The 19043-nt window shown below is 53.4% G+C and overlaps 1 protein-coding gene across 5 annotated transcripts; it reads right to left on the reverse strand.

Moving 5' to 3' along the window:
* Positions 1-36: 36 nt before the first annotated feature.
* Positions 37-18549, reverse strand: chmp7 (charged multivesicular body protein 7). Of its 5 annotated transcripts, none has more exons than XM_072554197.1 (11): positions 18236-18549; positions 17377-17548; positions 14072-14257; positions 10083-10216; positions 7989-8037; positions 7581-7700; positions 7031-7129; positions 6867-6927; positions 2805-2993; positions 2023-2102; positions 37-587 (listed from the first exon to the last, which is right to left on the reverse strand). In XM_072554197.1, the coding sequence occupies exons 1-10, from the start codon at positions 18508-18510 to the stop codon at positions 2044-2046; spliced, it is 1344 nt and encodes a 447-aa protein (XP_072410298.1). In that variant the 5' UTR covers positions 18511-18549; the 3' UTR covers positions 37-587; positions 2023-2043. The 5 variants fall into 5 exon arrangements, with proteins under 5 accessions (XP_072410298.1, XP_072410299.1, XP_072410300.1 ...); XM_072554198.1 differs by having other exon boundaries at positions 2829-2996; XM_072554199.1 differs by having other exon boundaries at positions 37-592; positions 2829-2996.
* Positions 18550-19043: the final 494 nt, after the last annotated feature.

Raw genomic sequence — 19043 nt, forward strand, 5'->3', positions numbered from 1 at the left:
ACAAACAAGCACGTGTTCGGGAGAGAGCAGATGGAGTTTCGTTTTTACATATCAAAAAAGTTCTTTATTTCTGATTCGAGAAAACCGAAAGGCTTGTGAATACTTTACAACGTGGAGTTCTTCGACAAAAACACATGCGACAGGAACAGACGACCACACGTGTCACGGAGACTTGAGTCTAGCAGCTACAGAAGATCAATGGGGTGCAGAGGGAAGTGGGACTTGCTGGCTGGTCTCCATGGGGTTCAGACAAAACAAACAGCACCAAGACCACACAGTGCACAGAGGACAGAACTGACTACTCGATCGATGCACGGTTCTGTCCTGATAACGGTCTCTAAGGCTCAGAGCAGACAGCCTCCCAGTCTTCCAACCACCACTGGCTCTTAGCAGGGTCACTGACCAGGTATCTACAAGGGGGCACCACGTCCGTGGTCATCATGATCTGAAGCTTCCTGGGTCAGCTCGGAGCTGCCACCTCCTGGTCACAACCGGCTCCTCCCCGATGGCAAAGATCAAAGTCCCACCAGCGCCGTGCGAACATTTGTTGTCAGAGAGCCAGGACTGAATAAAAACACGACTTGGCACTGTCCTTCCCAAAGAGAAGAAAAAAAATGCAGAATCCTCTGAGATCACCCATTTCCCAGATCCCAAACGTATTCAGAGAGCAGCGTGTTCTCCACGATGGCCTCCCCTCGTCTTGCCCCTCATGAGGTGAGACAGAGGGAGAGGAGACAGGGAGAGGGGGGAGAGGAGACAGGGAGAGGGGGGAGAGGAGACAGGGAGAGGGGGGAGAGGAGACAGGGAGAGGGGGGAGAGGAGACAGGGAGAGGGGGGAGAGGAGACAGGGAGAGGGGGGAGAGGAGACAGGGAGAGGGGGGAGAGGAGACAGGGAGAGGGGGGAGAGGAGACAGGGAGAGGGGGGGAGAGGAGACAGGGAGAGGGGGGAGAGGAGACAGGGAGAGGGGGGAGAGGAGACAGGGAGAGGGGGGGAGAGGAGACAGGGAGAGGGGGGAGAGGAGACAGGGAGAGGGGGGAGAGGAGACAGGGAGAGGGGGGAGAGGAGACAGGGAGAGGGGGGAGAGGAGACAGGGAGAGGGGGGAGAGGAGACAGGGAGAGGGGGGAGAGGAGACAGGGAGAGGGGGGGAGAGGAGACAGGGAGAGGGGGGGAGAGGAGACAGGGAGAGGGGGGAGAGGAGACAGGGAGAGGGGGGAGAGGAGACAGGGAGAGGGGGGAGAGGAGACAGGGAGAGGGGGGAGAGGAGACAGGGAGAGGGGGGAGAGGAGACAGGGAGAGGGGGGAGAGGAGACAGGGAGAGGGGGGAGAGGAGACAGGGAGAGGGGGGAGAGGAGACAGGGAGAGGGGGGAAGAGGAGACAGGGAGAGGGGGGGAAGAGGAGACAGGAGAGAGGGGGGGAAGAGGAGACAGGGAGAGGGGGGAAGAGGAGACAGGGAGAGGGGGGAAGAGGAGACAGGGAGAGGGGGGAAGAGGAGACAGGGAGAGGGGGGAAGAGGAGACAGGGAGAGGGGGGAAGAGGAGACAGGGAGAGGGGGGGAAGAGGAGACAGGGAGAGGGGGGAAGAGGAGACAGGGAGAGGGGGGAAGAGGAGACAGGGAGAGGGGGGAAGAGGAGACAGGGAGAGGGGGGAAGAGGAGACAGGGAGAGGGGGGAAGAGGAGACAGGGAGAGGGGGGAAGAGGAGACAGGGAGAGGGGGGAAGAGGAGACAGGGAGAGGGGGGAAGAGGAGACAGGGAGAGGGGGGAAGAGGAGACAGGGAGAGGGGGGAAGAGGAGACAGGGAGAGGGGGGAAGAGGAGACAGGGAGAGGGGGGGAAGAGGAGACAGGGAGAGGGGGGAAGAGGAGACAGGGAGAGGGGGGAAGAGGAGACAGGGAGAGGGGGGGAAGAGGAGACAGGGAGAGGGGGGAGAGGAGACAGGGAGAGGGGGGAGAGGAGACAGGGAGAGGGGGGAGAGGAGACAGGGAGAGGGGGAGGAGACAGGGAGAATTCGATGATCCTCACCATTTGTCTCGGTGCAGGTGCTCACTGGGCAGGTTCGAGCAAGGCTGATCCTCTTGGAGATGCAGCACCACCTCCCAAACCTGAACCAGAGAGACAGAGAGGATGTTCATATACCTTGTCGGTGGGTCAGGCAATGGGTCTTACTGCAGGGGGGGAATTGGGAGACATCAGTAACCATGCCTGCTCCCCCTCTGCTGATGTCTGTCACCAGTTCCCAATCACTGAGACCTGCTGATTTCTGAAAATCTAATAACATCAGCAAGAGGGCAAGGGGACACACAGGCAGTCAGGATGTCGGGACAGGACTGTATGGGTATGTGTCTCTGTGTGTGTTGGTCAATTTGCTCATCTGTCCACCCATGTATCTGTGTGCGCACGTGAGTGTGTGTAGCATGTACAGTATATGCTTACATCTGCGCACAAGTGTGTTGTGTATACTTGGGCACCTGAAAGTATATATGAATGTGCTCTGCAGGAGAGTGACTGTGAGAGAGTGTGTGCGCGTCTGTGCAAGTGAGTGCGAGAGACAGACAGACAGGGGAGTGCGTGGGGGGAGAGGAAAGGTGTGGGGGGGTTGGGAGAGCGGCGCGTGAGAGAGAGCGAGCGCAAGAGAGAGGACACGAGAGAGAGAGTGCGCGTGAGGGTCTGTTCACATATGATAGAGAGAGACGTTTTGTCTGCAGCCTGCCAGCATGTGGTGTGCCTGGTTTGCGTGCGCCATCTCTGCCCAGGGAGAGGGGAGCACCTCCCGCATCCATCCCCCGCTGTGACAGCTGACTTACCGGAATCAGAAAGTGAGAGCTTACTGAGTGCAGCGTCAAGTTGCCCGTCCATCACCTCAGGCTTGGCTTGTGCCCGTTTAGCAGCAGGGGACATGGGCAGCTCAGGGACATCTGGGAGCAGAATCGTCTCATCAGCCGCCCTGTCCAGAAGAGCGTTCAACTCGGCTTCCAGTTCATCAGTATCCACAGCTTCTGGGCACAAGAGACAAAGGCAGCAGTGACACAGTGAGCAGGCACAAGGGGGCATTCAAACTCGAGAAGTTCATGCTGATCTGATAGGGGCGTCAACTCCTGTTTCCGGTCCTGAACCTTGTACACTCCCGATTCAAATGAAAACTCTTAACTCCGTCTGGGATAAAGACTAAGATCCGGCCGCCACTGCCTGGAGGAGAGAATTTCACCGCAGCAAGTGCAAAATCTGTGCTCACACCACTCTCCTCTCATCCATCCAAGGCCCCAAGGGATCCTTCCACATCAGTCAGAAATTAACCTGTCCCTCTACTGCATCCGTCGCACCCGGTGTGGTCTCCTCCACAGTGGGGAGACAGGACGCCTGCTTCCGGATCGTTTCAGAGAACATCTCCGGGACACCGGCACCCACCAACCCCACCGCCCCGTGGCTGAACACTTCAACTCCCCCTTCCCACTCCGTCAAGGACATGCAGGTCCTGGGCCTCCTCCATCACCAAACCCTTTCCACCCAACACCTGGACGAGGAACACCTTTGGACCCTGCAACCACACGGGATAAATGTGGATATCAACAGCTTCCTCATTTCCCCTCCCCCCGCCACAATATCCCAGTCCCAAGCCCCCAACTCAGCACCACCCTCCAAACCTGTCCATCACTCCCCCTCTCCGACCTATCACCTTCTCCCTCACCTTCATCCACCTATTGCTTTCTCAGCTCCGTTCCATTTATCTCTCAGCATCCCCGGCCCAGATTCCTGCCCGAAACGTCGATTCTCCTGCTCCTCAGATGCTGCCTGACCTGCTGTGCTTTCCCAGCAACACACTCGCGACTCTGATCTCCAGCACCTGCAGTCCTCACTTTCTCCCGGAGGGAATTTCACCAACAATTTATGAAAACGATCCCCTCACGTCGGTTTGAAAAGGAAACCTCTTCTTCTTAGTATGTGTCCCCTGTTAAACATGGCACCCCCCTTCCCATCAGCACAGGACATGTTATGGTACCATCACCCCTCAGCCTTTCAAATTTGACTGGATGCAGACACACTCTGTCCAACTTTCTGCTCATTCCCAGAACGACTCAAGTGAACCTCTAGAGAACGGTTCCTCGCGCAATTATGTCCAATTAATTGCGCAATTAATACCACACCCAGTACTGCAGATGTTGAGGTTGTACAGGACATTGGTGAGGCGAGGAAGGACGTTATTCAACTTGAGAGGGTTCAGAAGAGATTTACCAGGATGTTGCTGGGAATGGAGGGTTTGGGTTCTGAGGTGGTGACTTTCTTCACTGGAGTGGAGGAGGTTGAAGGGTGACCCTATCGAGGTTTACAACGATGAGGGGTAGAGATAAAATGAATGGCAGGTCTTTTCTGGAGGGTGGGGGATTTTAAGACTAGGGGACATATTTTTTAAGGTGAGAGGAGAGTTTTTAAAAAGATTGAGGGGCTTTTTTCTTTAAAAAAAAACATAGCGGTTCATGTGTGGAATGAACTTCCTGAGGAAGTGGTGGATGCGGGTGCAGTGTTATGAAGTTGAAGACATGTACTGCACCTTTAAGTAAGAGTGAATGCTGTTTTGAACTGAGACCTTACAAGCACCTGTGTGATATGACGAATGGCAGCCCCAGAGAATACTGGAAAATTGAAAATATGTGACATTTGGCTGTGGAGTGGATACCTGAGTTGGTTGCTGTTTTGACGACAATTCAAATTTAACCAGATTAAATTATGCCCCAGCATACTAAAACCCAGTCGAGTTTGAATTTATTGTTTTGCTAACATCAAACTAATGAAATGATCCAATTCGGGAATATAAAAATGCAGGCATTTTGAGAATCAGACAGAGCAACTGCCATCAACACAGAGCCAAGAAATTAGGTAGCACTCTCTATCAAAGGTAGTTTTTCATTTGAAACATATCCACAGTAAAACGAAAGATGACGACCTAAGAAGATCTTCAGCTGAAAGAAGACAGACACCAAAGACGACAGTGGCCATGTGGTTTTGAAATGAAGTTGATATCATTTTAAGAAGTGTTTTACTGGAACAGCACATTGTTCGAGAGTTGGAGGCAGATAGTAAGCAGTTAAGAGAAAGGGGACGCTTAGAGTTGTGAGTAGTTGTTGTTTAATGTTCGCTTTTAAAGAATAAATAAGTATTATTTTCTTGAAATAGTGGCATTTGGGAGTTCTTGGGCACTCATTTTAACAGATTACGAGGTGAGGTGAAGTTTACTGGGTGTTTGGTTTAATTCAGAGAAGGGTTCACCGCCATGTCGTGATAACAGTTACAACATCTAAAAGACATTTGGATAGGTGTATGAACAGGAAAGGTGTGGAGGGATATGGGCCAGGAGCAGGAAGGTGGGATTCGTTTAGTTTGGGATTCTGGTTTGGTTGGGCTGAAGGGTCTGTTTTCCATGCTCAATGACTCTGATCTGACAATGTCCCGTCCAGCTGCAGTAAAACCTTGTGACCTCTGTGCTCCATTGCCTTTTCTCTTCGCAATCACTTGCTGCAGCTGCAGACAAACTTGCGTTTCCTGTAGCGGGGCATCTGTATCCCGCTGTACTGCACTGTTGTGCAGCCTCTCACCGTTCAATACCAAATCGCTTTTCAATTCCTCCTCAGGAATTGCCGAGCAACACTTCCCCACATGATCCTGCCACTCACTTCGACAGACCCTCTGCCTCCTCTTCACAGCTCATTTTCCTGTGTGCGCTTTGGGAGTCATCGGTAACTCTCACTCGTGCTCATCTAGTCCCTTCATCCGAGGCAATGAGACAGATCATAAATACAGGGAGGGTCCCAGCAGAGAACCCTCTGACAGTCCTCCCATGCCAACCTGTGCAGTTATCCCTGTCCAAGGATTCCTTTTTGCTTGTGTTTATACCACATTATTCCAAACTGAGTGTGTTGTACTGGAGAGTGAAGATTGACAGTTCACTGCTCTTTCTGCCTCTCTGTTCCCATGGTGGGCTCAAGGACCACCCTCTTTTCAGGTTGGAGTTAATACTTACTCTCCCGAGCTCCGAATCCTGGACAGTTCATGACCAGAGAGTGGTGGCTGTGTGGAATGCTCTGCCCCAGAGGGCAGTGGAGGCCCAGTCTCTGGATTCATTTAAGAAAGAATTGGATAGAGCTCTTAAAGATAGTGGAGTCAAGGGGTATGGAGATAAGGCTGGAACAGGATACTGATTAGGAATGATCAGCCATGATCATATTGAATGGCGGTGCAGGCTTGAAGGGCAGAATGGCCTACTCCTGCATCTATTGTCTAAAGCCCCTCACAATTTGTCTGACTGCACTACCAAGGAACAAATGAAACATGAGCCCACTCTCCCTTTCACACCAACTCTGCCTGATCCCATTATGATCTTGCGCACATCGTTCTGTTAACGATGGGGTCTTGTCTCTGCTATAGGAGGAGACCACAATGGTGGATCCATTGAACTCAGACAGCCAATGGCTGCTTTTGTCATTGGACATCTTTGGTGAAACGTGTTAGGAAAAAAAACCCAATCAAACAAAGCAGGAACATTCCCAATCCTAAGGTGGGAATGTGTCCTCAACGTTGGAGGAACGCGGGATTAGACAACCAGCTACGCAAGTGCCAACTCCCCCTGGGACAAGGCAAACCAGGGTGCTCAGTAACATCAGGGCGTGGGGAGTTACAGGTTCCTATTCAGGACAGATGGGGAGAACACCGTATCAGAGACATCACGATCTAACGTAATCGGTGTGCAGTCTTGTCTGAGTCGCTCAATTCCCAAAGGATTAGGTGGAAAGGCGCGCAGGAGTGGGAAAAAAAAACAGTTGACAAGACAGACACAAAGCTTCCATAATAACACGGCAGATAGCCCCACAACTCACCTGCAACATCCAGATTTTCACCAGCAAGGGTCTGGTTGATGTCATCCTGCATATTGCAGAACTGAGGAAGAGAGAGAGAGAGAAGGTTAAATGCCATCAACTCAGACAACTAGAAGCTCCCCCCCCCCCCCCCCCCCCAGTCCTTCGAGGTCTGGGAGCCTTACCTGTTCAATCTGATCCATCAGCTTCTCCACCTTCATCACACTCACATCCTTCATGGACTCTCTCAAAGCTCCAAGCCCAGCCTGATAGGCCTCCACAACCTGCCAGCAAAAAGACAGAACGACGTAAATGCAATCTGGCTGGGGGTGGGGGGGGGAGGGAGGGTGCAGAGCCCAGCCGGACTGACTGAAGCACAGACTGCAGATCGGGCAGCACCCGAGGAGCAGGAGAATCGACGTTTCGGGCCAGTCACCGTTCCCGATGGAGGGCTCCAGCCCGAAACGTCGTTTCCCCTGCTCCTCAGAAGATGCTGCCTGACCTGCCGGGCCTCTCCCAGCAACACACTCTCGGGACTCTGAGCGCCAGCATCTGCAGTCCTCACGTTCTCCTCACTGAAGGACGGACAGCGCAACGCGACCGCCTCTTCACAAAGCGGGATGATTCACGTCGCACAATCCATCACAGCAAGCTCAAACCGGGGAGGGGGAAGGGAGAGAGCAGGAGACCGAGAGATGGACGCCCAGAGTTAAGGAGAACAGAATCTTTCCATACCGTTTTGTCCGTCTGGGAGGAGTAAATCCGATCGAGGATGACCTGAATGGTATTGAGTTTTGCTTCGATATTCTCCAGCCGTTTCTCTGTTCTCCTTTTCATTCGAAGAGACTTGAGGGCCTGCATCACAAACAGGGGGAAGGAGTTATCTCTGTACCCTCCTACAAGAACCAGCTGCCCTGAACACGGTGACTGGAAGGACCCAGCCTGAGGTGAGAGGGGACTGCATTAACGCACAGGAAGATCCCAGGCAGGCACACAGCAAAAACGCTCTCGGCAATGTGCGACTGGTGAATCAATCTTTCACACAGGACCCTGGGAGACTAACCGCACAGCAACAAGGTCAGCAGCTTCAATCCACGGGAGGGAGAGACAGAGCGAAACCCAAATGCAACGTTCGTCACTCACCAAGTGCTTTTTGCCGGCTTTGAGGTGGCTTCTTGCATCCTCGTTGGATCTAGGAACGGAAAGAGTTGTTTGAGTGAACGTCCCTTCCCCGCCCCTCACGCATCTCTCTCGCCTCCCCCCGCCCCACCTCCTCCAGTGCCTCCAGAGGTTCTCCATCCCCGAACCAACCGAATGGGAACCCATTCAGCAAGAGAGAGTCCATGTATTGGGTTCCCCAACCCCACCCGCCAGTCACCAAGGCTGGAGATTCCACCCCAACCTCAGTCACCAAGGCTGGAGGCTCCACCCCCAACCCCAGTCGCCAAGGCCAGAGGCTCCACCCCCAACCCCAGTCACCAAGGCCGGAGACTCCACCCCCAACCCCAGTCACCAAGGCCGGAGACTCCACCCCCAACCCCAGTCACCAAGGCCGGAGACTCCACCCCCAACCCCAGTCACCAAGGCCGGAGACTCCACCCCCAACCCCAGTCACCAAGGCCGGAGACTCCACCCCCAACCCCAGTCACCAAGGCCGGAGACTCCACCCCCAACCCCAGTCACCAAGGCCGGAGACTCCACCCCCAACCCCAGTCACCAAGGCCGGAGACTCCACCCCCAACCCCAGTCACCAAGGCCGGAGACTCCACCCCCAACCCCAGTCACCAAGGCCGGAGACTCCACCCCCAACCCCAGTCACCAAGGCCGGAGACTCCACCCCCAACCCCAGTCACCAAGGCCGGAGACTCCACCCCCAACCCCAGTCACCAAGGCCGGAGACTCCACCCCCAACCCCAGTCACCAAGGCCGGAGACTCCACCCCCAACCCCAGTCACCAAGGCCGGAGACTCCACCCCCAACCCCAGTCACCAAGGCCGGAGACTCCACCCCCAACCCCAGTCACCAAGGCCGGAGACTCCACCCCCAACCCCAGTCACCAAGGCCGGAGACTCCACCCCCAACCCCCAGTCACCAAGGCCGGAGGCTCCACCCCCAACCCCCAGTCACCAAGGCCGGAGACTCCACCCCCAACCCCCCAAGGCCGGAGACTCCGCCCCCACCAGTCACCAAGGCCGGAGACTTCACCCCCACCTCCCTCCAGTCACCAGTGCCAGAGACTCCACCCCCACTCCCCAGTCACCAAGGCCAAAGACTCTCAGTACCACTCCCACCCCATTCAATCGCAGTGCCAGCAGACAGCTCAGCAGACCCCCAAACCTGTCCTGAACTGGTTTCATTTATTCCAAACTCCCTTTGCCCACCCCCCACCCCGCTCACTACACCCCCCCACCCCATCATTCCCGTATCCCACCATTCTCTTCACATCCAGAAATCCACCAATCTCAGCCTTGAATGAGTATCCCCAGCTCTTCCAGGATGTTGGAATTCCAGATATTCTCAGTAAAAGGAATCCCACCTCAGTCTCAAACTGCTCGTGTTGTCTGTGACCGTGGTCCAAATTCCAAGGCTTCGATAACTTTCAACTCAGAACCTTTTGCAACCAAGACAAACGCGGTGGCTCAGTGGTTAGCACTGCTGCCTCACAGCACCAGGGACCCAGGTTCAATTCCACCCTCGGCCAACTTTGCAGAGACTGCACATTCTCCCTGTGTCTGCGTGGGTTTCCTCCGGGTGCTCCGGTTTCCTCCCACAGTCCAAGGATGTGCAGGTTCGGTGGACGGGCCATGCTAAATTTCCCACAGTGTAGAGAGACAGACCGGTTAGGTAGAAAATGCAGGGTCACAGGAATTGGGTGGGATGCTCTTCAGAGGGTCGCTGTGGACCCGATGGGCCGAATGGCCTGCTTCCATGCTGTAGGGGTTCGGCATAACGACAAACCGAACTCCCTTCAGTCTCCAACTTAGTCTGGCATTTGGTTCGGTCTAGGTTTAACACATCCACTAGTTCCCCCTTATCTACCCTGCTCGATGCAAACACCAAATCAAGTGTAAACATCCGCGTCTGTGCCCAGTGAGAAACAGCTACCCCAGAGCTCCAAGCGAGACAGTAAACGGACATGGGTCGGTTAAACACAGGCTGAGCCACGCAAATTCAGCTTTTGTTTCATGTCAGATGATAAAGTAAAATTTCCGACTGCTCCAGTGAGCTCTCACTTACCTTTCGACCTCCTGCGATAGGGTGTCCACTTTCTGGGATAACATTTTCTCACACTTGACGAGCTGGTAAACGCCGACGTCAATCTCAGTCACTGCTGCAGCCCTGTTTGCCGGGGAGTGGCTGAACTTAACGACCTGCAACGACAGGTTCGGAGCGAGCAGTCAGTCGGCAACACAGTCCCGCAGGTTCACATGGAAAAGGCCGCTCTGTTCAACAGTCACTCGGGTGGGGTGGGAAAGGGGAGAGACACTGGGAATGGTGCTCAGAACACGTAAAATATCACAGGAAGACTGACAGCGATTACTGGGACAGTATGAAGGAAGCTTCACCCTGTATCTCACCCAGTGCTGTCCCTGTCCTTGGAGTGTTTGATGGGGGGGGGGGGGACAGTGTAGAGGAAGCTTTACTCTGTATCTAACCCCGTGCAGTCTCTGTCCGGGGAATATATTCACGAACACTACTATCCCAGTGACGATACAAGTATTTGAAGTGTATTTTGTCCTGGTGTTTTTTTTTTAAATGAAGAGAGATTCAGCCAGAGGAGACAAGCAGCCTGCTCTGAGCTAATTACTTAAACAGCTTGGGAGCTCGTAGGTTTATTTTTAAAAAAATGTTCAAACAATAGAAGCAGCCTGGATGGGTGGGGTCAACTTTCCAAAGATCCAGGATTCCAGTTTAACGTTCGGTAGTTGCTGGGGTCTGGAAGCTGCTATCCATCTCTCCCTATTACAGGAAGCTTCAGTTCTCTCTTGGAGATTTTTCTTCACGTTCCTTCCTCTTGGACAGGAGAACCGCACGCCAGGCAATCCATTTTACTGAATTTGCCTTTGCCAAGGGTGTGTTTATGGGATGTTACTATGTTGGAACAGCTAATCAGTGGTAGTTAACATATATACTATCTTAAGTTAGCGAGTTTTGAGAAGATTTGTAGCTCAGGTTGAGGCTCTGAATGTAGGTTTGCTCGCTGAGCTGGAAGGTTCACTTTCAGATGTTTCGTCACCATGCTAGGTAACATCCTCAGTGAGCCTCCAGATGAAGTACTGGCAGTGCAGCCTGCTTTCTATTTATGTTTGGGTTTCCTTGGGTGGGTGATGTCATTTCATGTGGTGACACCATTTCTTGTTTTTTCTCAGGGGGTGGGAAATGGGAGCCAAGTCACTGTGTTTGTTGATAGAGTTCCGGTTGGAATGCCATGCTTCTCGGAATTCTTGTGTGTGTCTCTGTTTGGCCTGTCCTAGGATGGATGTGTCGTCCCAGTTGAAGTGGTGACCTTCCTCATCCATATGTAAGGATACGAGCGAGAGGAAATGATATTACCAACCCAAGGAAACGCAAACATATAAAAGAGAAAGTGGGCTACACCATCAGTACTTCATCCAGAGACTCACTGAAGATGTTAGCTCGTATGGTGATGAAACATCTGAAAGTGAACCTTCAGCTCAGCGAACAAACCGAAATCCAGAACTATCTACAGCAGGAATGCAGCAAGCTGGTACAGTTTAGAGGTACATACTCACACATACATATCAAATTGAAGGTGTATCTTTAATAGAGAGTGAATGCTTTTCTGAACTGAGACCTTACAAGTACCTGTGTGATATGACTAGACGGCAGTCTCAGAGTGTACTGGAAAATTGAAAATATGTAACATTTGGCTGTGAAATGCTTATCTGAGTTTTGCTTGCTGTTTCGACAACTTGAATTTAACCAACCTTTTGAAAGTTAGAGACAGAGCAACTGTTATCATCAGATCCAAGAAATTACGAAGCACTCTGTATCAAAGTTACCTTTTCACGTGAAACATATCCGCAGTAAAAAGAAAGATGACGACCCAGGGAGATCCTCAGCCGGAAGAGGGAAGACACGGAAGACGAAAGTGATTGTGCTGTTTTGAAATTAAGTCAGGTGTAATTTTCATAAGTGTTTTACTGGAACAGCATATTGTTACAGAGTTGGAGGCAGGTATGAAGCAGTTAAGAGAAAGGGGGGCTTAGAATTGTAAATAGTTGTTTAATGTTCACTTTTAAGAGTTAACAAATAAATTAACATTATTTTCTTTAAATAGTGGAATTTGGAAGTTTGCTGTCACTCGTACTTTAACAGATTACAAGGCAAGGTGAGCTTTTCTGGGTGATTAGTTTAATTAGCAGAGGGAATTAACGCCATGTCAGAACAGCACACACACACACACACACACACACACACACACACACTAAGAAGGCTCAGAGAGCAACACAGAGAGCTGTCGACAAGTGTACAGAAAGAGGATGTTGGGGATAGTGTATTTGGACAGATTGAAAATTGGTTAGCGGATCAGGAACAAACACCAGGAACAAACAGGTCTTTTTTCTGCACAAAAAGCAGTCACAAGTGGGGTTCCCACAGCGATCAGTACAAGGAGCCCAGTTGATCACAATATATATTAATTATTTAGACCAGGGATCAAAAGATCAGCTCCTAAAATTGGCAGATAAAAATAGAACAGAATCCCTACAGTGTGGAAACCGGTCCTTCGGCCCAACCGACCCTTTGATGAGGAATCCACCAAGACCCTTTCCCCTACCCTATATTTAGCTCTGACTGGAGCACCTAACCCACACATCCCTAAATACTATGGGCAATTGAGCCTGGCCAATTCACCCTAACCTGCACATCTTTGGATTGTGGGAGGAAATCGGAGCACACCCACGCAGACACGGGGAGAACGTGCAAACTCCACACACGGACAGTCGCCTGAGGCGGGAATTGAACCCGGGTCTCTGGCGCTGTGAGGCAGCAGTGCGAACCACCGAGCCACCCTGATGCAAAGCTGGTCGGGGTGGGGGGGGGGGGAACTGTGACGAGGATTCAGCAACGGGCGCTGTGCGGTTTGGACAGGCTCAACGAGTGGGCAAATGCATGGCAGATGCAGTTTAACGTGAATCAATGAGAGGTTGTCTTGTGTGGTAGCAGGAACAAAGGCAGATGATGACCTGAATGGTGATGAAATGGTGAATGAGAGCTGGGTGGCCCTCCACCCCCACTGGCTGAGAGTCAGCCTTGCAGGAGTAGTTGGCAGTGAGGGAGGCCAATGGGATGTCGGGCCCTCCGTGGTGAGAGGATTGAAGGACAGGAGCGGGGATGCACAGGGCGAGACCAGACCCTGGGCTATTGTGTGCGCGCGTGCGGCTTGGGGTCTCCTTATCTGAAGAAGGATGTCCTTGCTAACACAGTGAGTGCAACACAAGTTTACCAGATTAATTCCTGGCAGGGGAAGACCAACATGTGAGGAGAGATCGAGTGGGTTAGGATTCAATTCGCTGGAGGTTTCGAGACTGGGGCGAGGGAAATCTCATCGAAAACTAGAAAATCCGCAAAGGACAAAGACCGGCTAGCTGTCGGAACCACGTTCCTGATGGTGGGACAGTCCAGAACCAGGGGGGTCACAGTTTAACAATAAGGAATAAACCTTTTTCAGACTGAGGAGAGGAGAAATGTCTTCACCCAGAGAGTGGGGAGTCTGTGGAATCCCCTGCCACACAAGCAAGGACGGAGGCCAAAACATCGAGGAGGCAAGTCGATGTCGCGCTGTCACCACAACAAGAAGCCGCTGGGGAAACTGAGCATGTCTGGCAGCAGCTGTGGGGTCGACAGACTGAACACGTCAACTCTGCCCTCTCCTCACAGATGCAGAGTTTCTTCAGCAGCGTCTGTTCGGGTTTCAGAGACACAGCATCCGCAGCTCTGTGGTTTATTGTGCTCAATCTAGCTCAGGTGGCTGAAGGGAACCACACACATGCAGTTCTGGGGTGTGGTGGGGGGTGAGGGGGGGGTGAGGGGCGGAGAAGAGTGCAGGTACTGAGCTGAATGATCAGATTAAGCAGGATCTGGGGAGTGAATGGCCTGCTCCTATCTTGTGTGACACCATGTAGCAGCAGCTGATGCCAGTGTGTGCACAACAGCCCGCTTCCCCCCCCCCCCCCCACCGACAGCGAGACACACACACTCACCTTATCACTGTCAATCTCAGCTACCGTGACCCTCTTCTCCCTCTGCAGCTGCAACAGACACAGGTAGAAAGTCTTCTCGTCCCCGCACACGGTCTGACACGTCTCCTGTAACTGGGTAAAGGAAACCACTGGGTGTGCAGTCTGCAGGTGACTCTGACAGAGCCGATAAACCTCAGCTGCCTTCTCCTGCGGAAGTGGGGGGGAAGGGAGGTGGCAAAGTCTGACAGTCAGTTGCCTGTTGACTGTGGTTACAGAGTACAGATCAGAAACCGTGCAGGTAAACAAGATAAAAAATCACGCGAGACAGGGCACATCGCTCAATTCACTGCCTCCATCTTCCCCCGAGCAGCCGATCCCCTCCTCGCTGCTATTTCAGACAGAGCGCCGAATGGGTGTGGAAACGCACCCCAATGTCTGCACCCCGCAGTCCGGTCACACTGTCAAGATTAGAGTGTGGTGCCGGCAAAGCACAGCCGGGTCAGGCAGCATCCGAGGAGCAGGGAAATCGAAGTTTCCGGCAAAAGATTCCCAATGAAGGGCTTTCACCCGAAACGTCGATTCTCCCGCTCCTCGGATGCTTGCCTGACCTGCTGTGCTTTTCCAGCACCTCTCCCACCTTGACTCTAATCCCCAGCGTCTGCAGGACCCACCTTCGCCGAGTCCCGTCACGGAGCCATACAGGACGGAAGCAGACCCTTCAGCCCAACCAGGTCCGTGCTGAACACAATCCCAAACTGAGCGCGTCCCACCTGCCCACTCCTGGCCTATATCCTGCCAAACCTTCCCTGCTCATGAACTGATCCAAAGGCCTTTTAAAGGTTGTAACTGTACCCACCTCGGGGAGACTGACTGTGTGGAGTTTGCACGTTCTCCCCCGTGTCTGCGTGGGTTTGCTCCGGTTTCCTCCCACAGTCCAAAGATGTCCACATCGGGAGAATTGGCCACGCTAAATTGTCCCACAGTGTCAGTTACATTAGTCAGAGGGAAGTGGGTCTGGGTGGGTTGCTCTTCGGAGGGTCGGTGAGGACGGGTTGGGCCGAAGGGCCTGTTTCCACACTGTAAGTCATCTCACCTAATCTAATCACATCCACATCTGGAAGTTCAGCCCACACACAGTCCACCCTCCATGTAAAAACAAAATCAAAACTGCCCCTCATCTCTTTCTCCTCTCAGCCCAAAGAAATACCCCTGAGTCTAGAAATCCCACACCCGAGGTCAAAAACACCTGCCCATTCCCCCCATCGAGACCCCTCATGATTTTGTCAACCTCCTAAGGTCGAGGGAGGACACGTCCCAGCCTAGCCAGCATTTCTTAACAACTCAAACCCTCCATTCCCAACAACATCCTGGTAAATCTCTCCTGAACCCCCTCCAGGTTAATAATATCCTTCCTTTAACAGGGCGACCAGAACCAGACAGAGTACTCCAGAGGAGGTCTCACCAACATCCAACCAATGCACAGTGCGTCAGAGTCATAGAGATGTACAGCACGGAAACAGACCCTTCGGTCCAACCCGTCCATGCTGACCCAGATATCCCAACCCAATCTAGTCCCACCTGCCAGCACCCGGCCCATATCCCCCCAAAACCCTTCCTATTCATATACCCATCCAAATGCCTCTTAAATGTTGCAATTGTACCAGCCTCCACCACATCCTCTGGCAGCTCATTCCATACACCTACCACCCTCTGTGTGAAAAAGTTGCCCCTTAGGTCTCTTTTATATCTTTCCCCTCTCACCCTAAACCTATGCCCCTCTAGTTCTGGACTCCCCAATCCCAGGGAAAAGACCTTGTCTATTTACCCTATCCATGCCCCTCATGATTTTATAAACCTCTATAAGGTCACCCCTCAGCCTCCGACGCTCCAGGGAAAACAGCCCCAGCCTGTTCAGCCTCTCCCTATAGCTCAGATCCTCCAATCCTGGCAACATCCTTGTAAATCTTTTCTGAACCCTTTCAAGTTTCACAACACCTTTCCAATAAGGAGACCAGAATTGCACCCAATATTCCAACAGCAGCCTAACCAACGTCCTGTACAGCCGCAACATGACCTCCCAACTCCTGTACTCAAAAGACTGAGTAGTGAAGGCAAGTGTGTGAAATGCCTCAGTAACCTCCCTGTCTAGAGGTGATGCAAACTTCACAGAATTATGTACCTGAACCCAGAGGTCCCTCTGTTCGACAACACTACCCAAGGACCTACTTTCAATTGCACAAGTCCTGTCCTTGTTTGTCATCTTAAGTAACCTTCTTCACTGTCCAGTTTACCACCAACCTTGCGAAGTGCAAACTTAATAAGAGTGCCTGCGTTATTAGACTGAACAGACCTTGCAAATCGAAAACTGATCTTGCTTTTTTTCTACGTTTTCCGTGCAGCCATAACTTTGTACACCTTGCTTTGATCAAACCACCCTCTGATCTGTACGCCCTTGTGTGTTATGATCTTCCTGTACTGCACACAAAACAAAACTTGTCACTGTACGTGGGCACATGTGACAACAACAAAAATCAAATTCTACGTTCTCAACCGAAATGGTAAACCAAACAGGACCCAGCACTGATCCCAGCCGACTGGGCAACTCCCCGACTCGAACTGGCAAAGCTCTTTCGCTCTCTGCCCGATTGGGGTATCACGTGGGTGTTGTGCCAATACACCTGGGTGGTGGGGTGGGGGGCACGGGGGCAGTTAGCCAACTGGACTCAAATTTTTAAGTTGGTCCACCGTGAGAACCGACAAAGCCCGGGACGTGATGGTGGGTGGACAGCAGAATGCTGGTGGAAAACGTGGCCCGATTGTCCACTGCAATACCCTTGCAACCTCACAGCACAGAAGAGACCCTTCTGCCCATCGATACCACACTGACAAAATCTACTCTGCTCCCCAGCTCTTGGCCCATGAACGCTGTGGTCATTTCAAGTGCTCATCCAAGTACTTTTTTTTAAAACCTATGTTGCCAGGTTTAAGAATTGGTGCAGTTACAAGAGGTATTAATAATTAGATTAGATTACTTACAGTGTCCCACACCGACCCTTCGAAGAGCAACCCACCCAGAACCATACCCCTACATTTACCCCTTACCTAACACTACGGCCAATTTAGGATGGCCAATCCACCCTGACCTGCACATCTTTGGACTGTGGGAGGAAACCGGAGCACCCGGAGGAAACCCACGCAGACACGGGGGAGAATGTGCAAACTCCACACAGTCAGTCGCCTGAGGCGGGAATTGAACCCGGGTCTCTGGCGCTGTGAGGCAGGTATAAGGGAACAAAGGGCATGTCAAGTCAAGGACGGACTCTCACCTGAACGCGCTCGACAATAACGTAGGCTTCATCGGGGGAAACACTGCTGTTTCCCAGCAGAGAGGTCAGAGTCCACTTCAGCGGCTTAATCAGGAACAAGCCCACACCCCAGGCCAACCAGCCAGCATCAACACTCGCTGCAAAGCACGACTCCTTCTGAATCAGCCCTCGCCTTGCCAGTGGGGGGACAGAGAGGGGGACAACACAGGGTTAAACACACACACACACACACCCCCACCGACGGCTCCGACCGAAATAATTCTCAAACAGCACAGACCGGCAACTGTAGCTTGTTGAGCGGGGACAAGAGGGGCTTGGTGAGGGGAAAGGGTGGGCACTGAGGGTTCTAGGGGGGAGGTCAGTGGTGGTGAAGGATGGAGGGGGGATGGGGGGGGGGTTTCGGGGTGGAGGGAAAGGGCTGGGGGCAGGTGGGGGAGGGTGAGAAATGGGGGACAGAGTCATGGTGAAGGTGGACGGGTCAGGCCTCACACACCCCTGGGGGGGGGGGGGGGGCTATTGAACCACAGGAGGCCTCACACACCCCTGGGGGTGGGGGGCTATTGAACCACAGGAGGCCTCACACACCCCTGGGGGTGGGGGGCTATTGAACCACAGGAGGCCTCACACACCCCTGGGGGTGGGGGGCTATTGAACCACAGGAGGCCTCACACACCCCTGGGGGTGGGGGGCTATTGAACCACAGGAGGCCTCACACACCCCTGGGGGTGGGGGGCTATTGAATCACAGGAGGCCTCACACACCCCATGGGTGGGGGGCTATTGAACTACAGGAGGCCTCACACACCCCGGGGAAGGCCTCACTCTCTGTCCACCCCCTTCCCTCCCTCCCCCTCTCTCACCGGGCCAGGTCGTGCAGCACCGTGTCCAGCCCCAGGGGGACAGCTCCCTTCCTGCGGAACCAGGAGGCGCCCTCCCGGGCGGTCAGGGTGAGTCGCTGGCGGCGGGCGGCCTCCCGCAGCAGCGCGGGGCCCCAGAACGACAGCTTGGCGTCCCAGTCCGAGCTGTTCACGTCCCGGCTCCGCTTGAAGGCCGAGAACAGGAAGGCCATCCGCTGGTCGTCGGCCCAGTCCGGGCACGGCCGCGACCCCGCGCCCTCCTCCTGCTCCTCGGCCATCTCCCTGCCCCCCTCGGCCCGCCCCCCACCTCCTCTCACTCAGGGTGACTGACACCCTCCGTTCACCGAACGACCAGAACCGCCCGCCGACCAATCACCGAGCACCCGCCCGCCGGCCAATCACCGAGCAAACCCCACCCCCCCCCGCCCGCCGGCCAATCACGACCGTCCCCTCCTCCTACTAGCCAATCATATCCGTCGTCCCCGCCCAACCGCCAATCAAACCCGCTGACCGATCGGATTTTTTTTTGTCGTCCCACCGACCAATCAGAACCGCCCCGCCCACCGGCCAATCGTCTCCGCCCGCTGACCAATCAGACTCACCCCCCCACCCACTGACCATTCAGAACCACCGTTCCCGCCCCCTGTCCAATTGGAACCACCGTCCCCGCCCATCGACCAACCAGAAATAGCGTTCCCACCCTCCGGCCAATCCAAACCACGTTCCCCGCCTCCGGACCAATCGGAACTAGCGTTCGCACGCAACGACCAATCAAAAACCACGGTTCCCACCCTGCGACCAATCACATCTG

The sequence above is a fragment of the Chiloscyllium punctatum genome, chromosome 35 (genome assembly GCF_047496795.1).
Source record: "Chiloscyllium punctatum isolate Juve2018m chromosome 35, sChiPun1.3, whole genome shotgun sequence".
Classification (NCBI taxonomy): Eukaryota; Metazoa; Chordata; class Chondrichthyes; order Orectolobiformes; family Hemiscylliidae; genus Chiloscyllium; species Chiloscyllium punctatum.

What these genes read in the sequence shown, in the direction of transcription:
- chmp7 (XM_072554195.1), bottom strand. Translation starts at nt 18,510, where the DNA reads ATGGCCGAGGAGCAGGAGGAGGGCGCGGGGTCGCGGCCGTGCCCGGAC. An exon ending in CTATCGCAGGAGGTCGAAAG is followed by an intron (nt 8,038 to 10,082) that starts GTAAGTGAGAGC and finishes TTCCGTTCCTAG; the next exon opens with ATCCAACGAGGATGCAAGAA. An exon ending in CCTCCCAGACGGACAAAACG is followed by an intron (nt 7,130 to 7,580) that starts GTATGGAAAGAT and finishes TTTTGCTGGCAG; the next exon opens with GTTGTGGAGGCCTATCAGGC.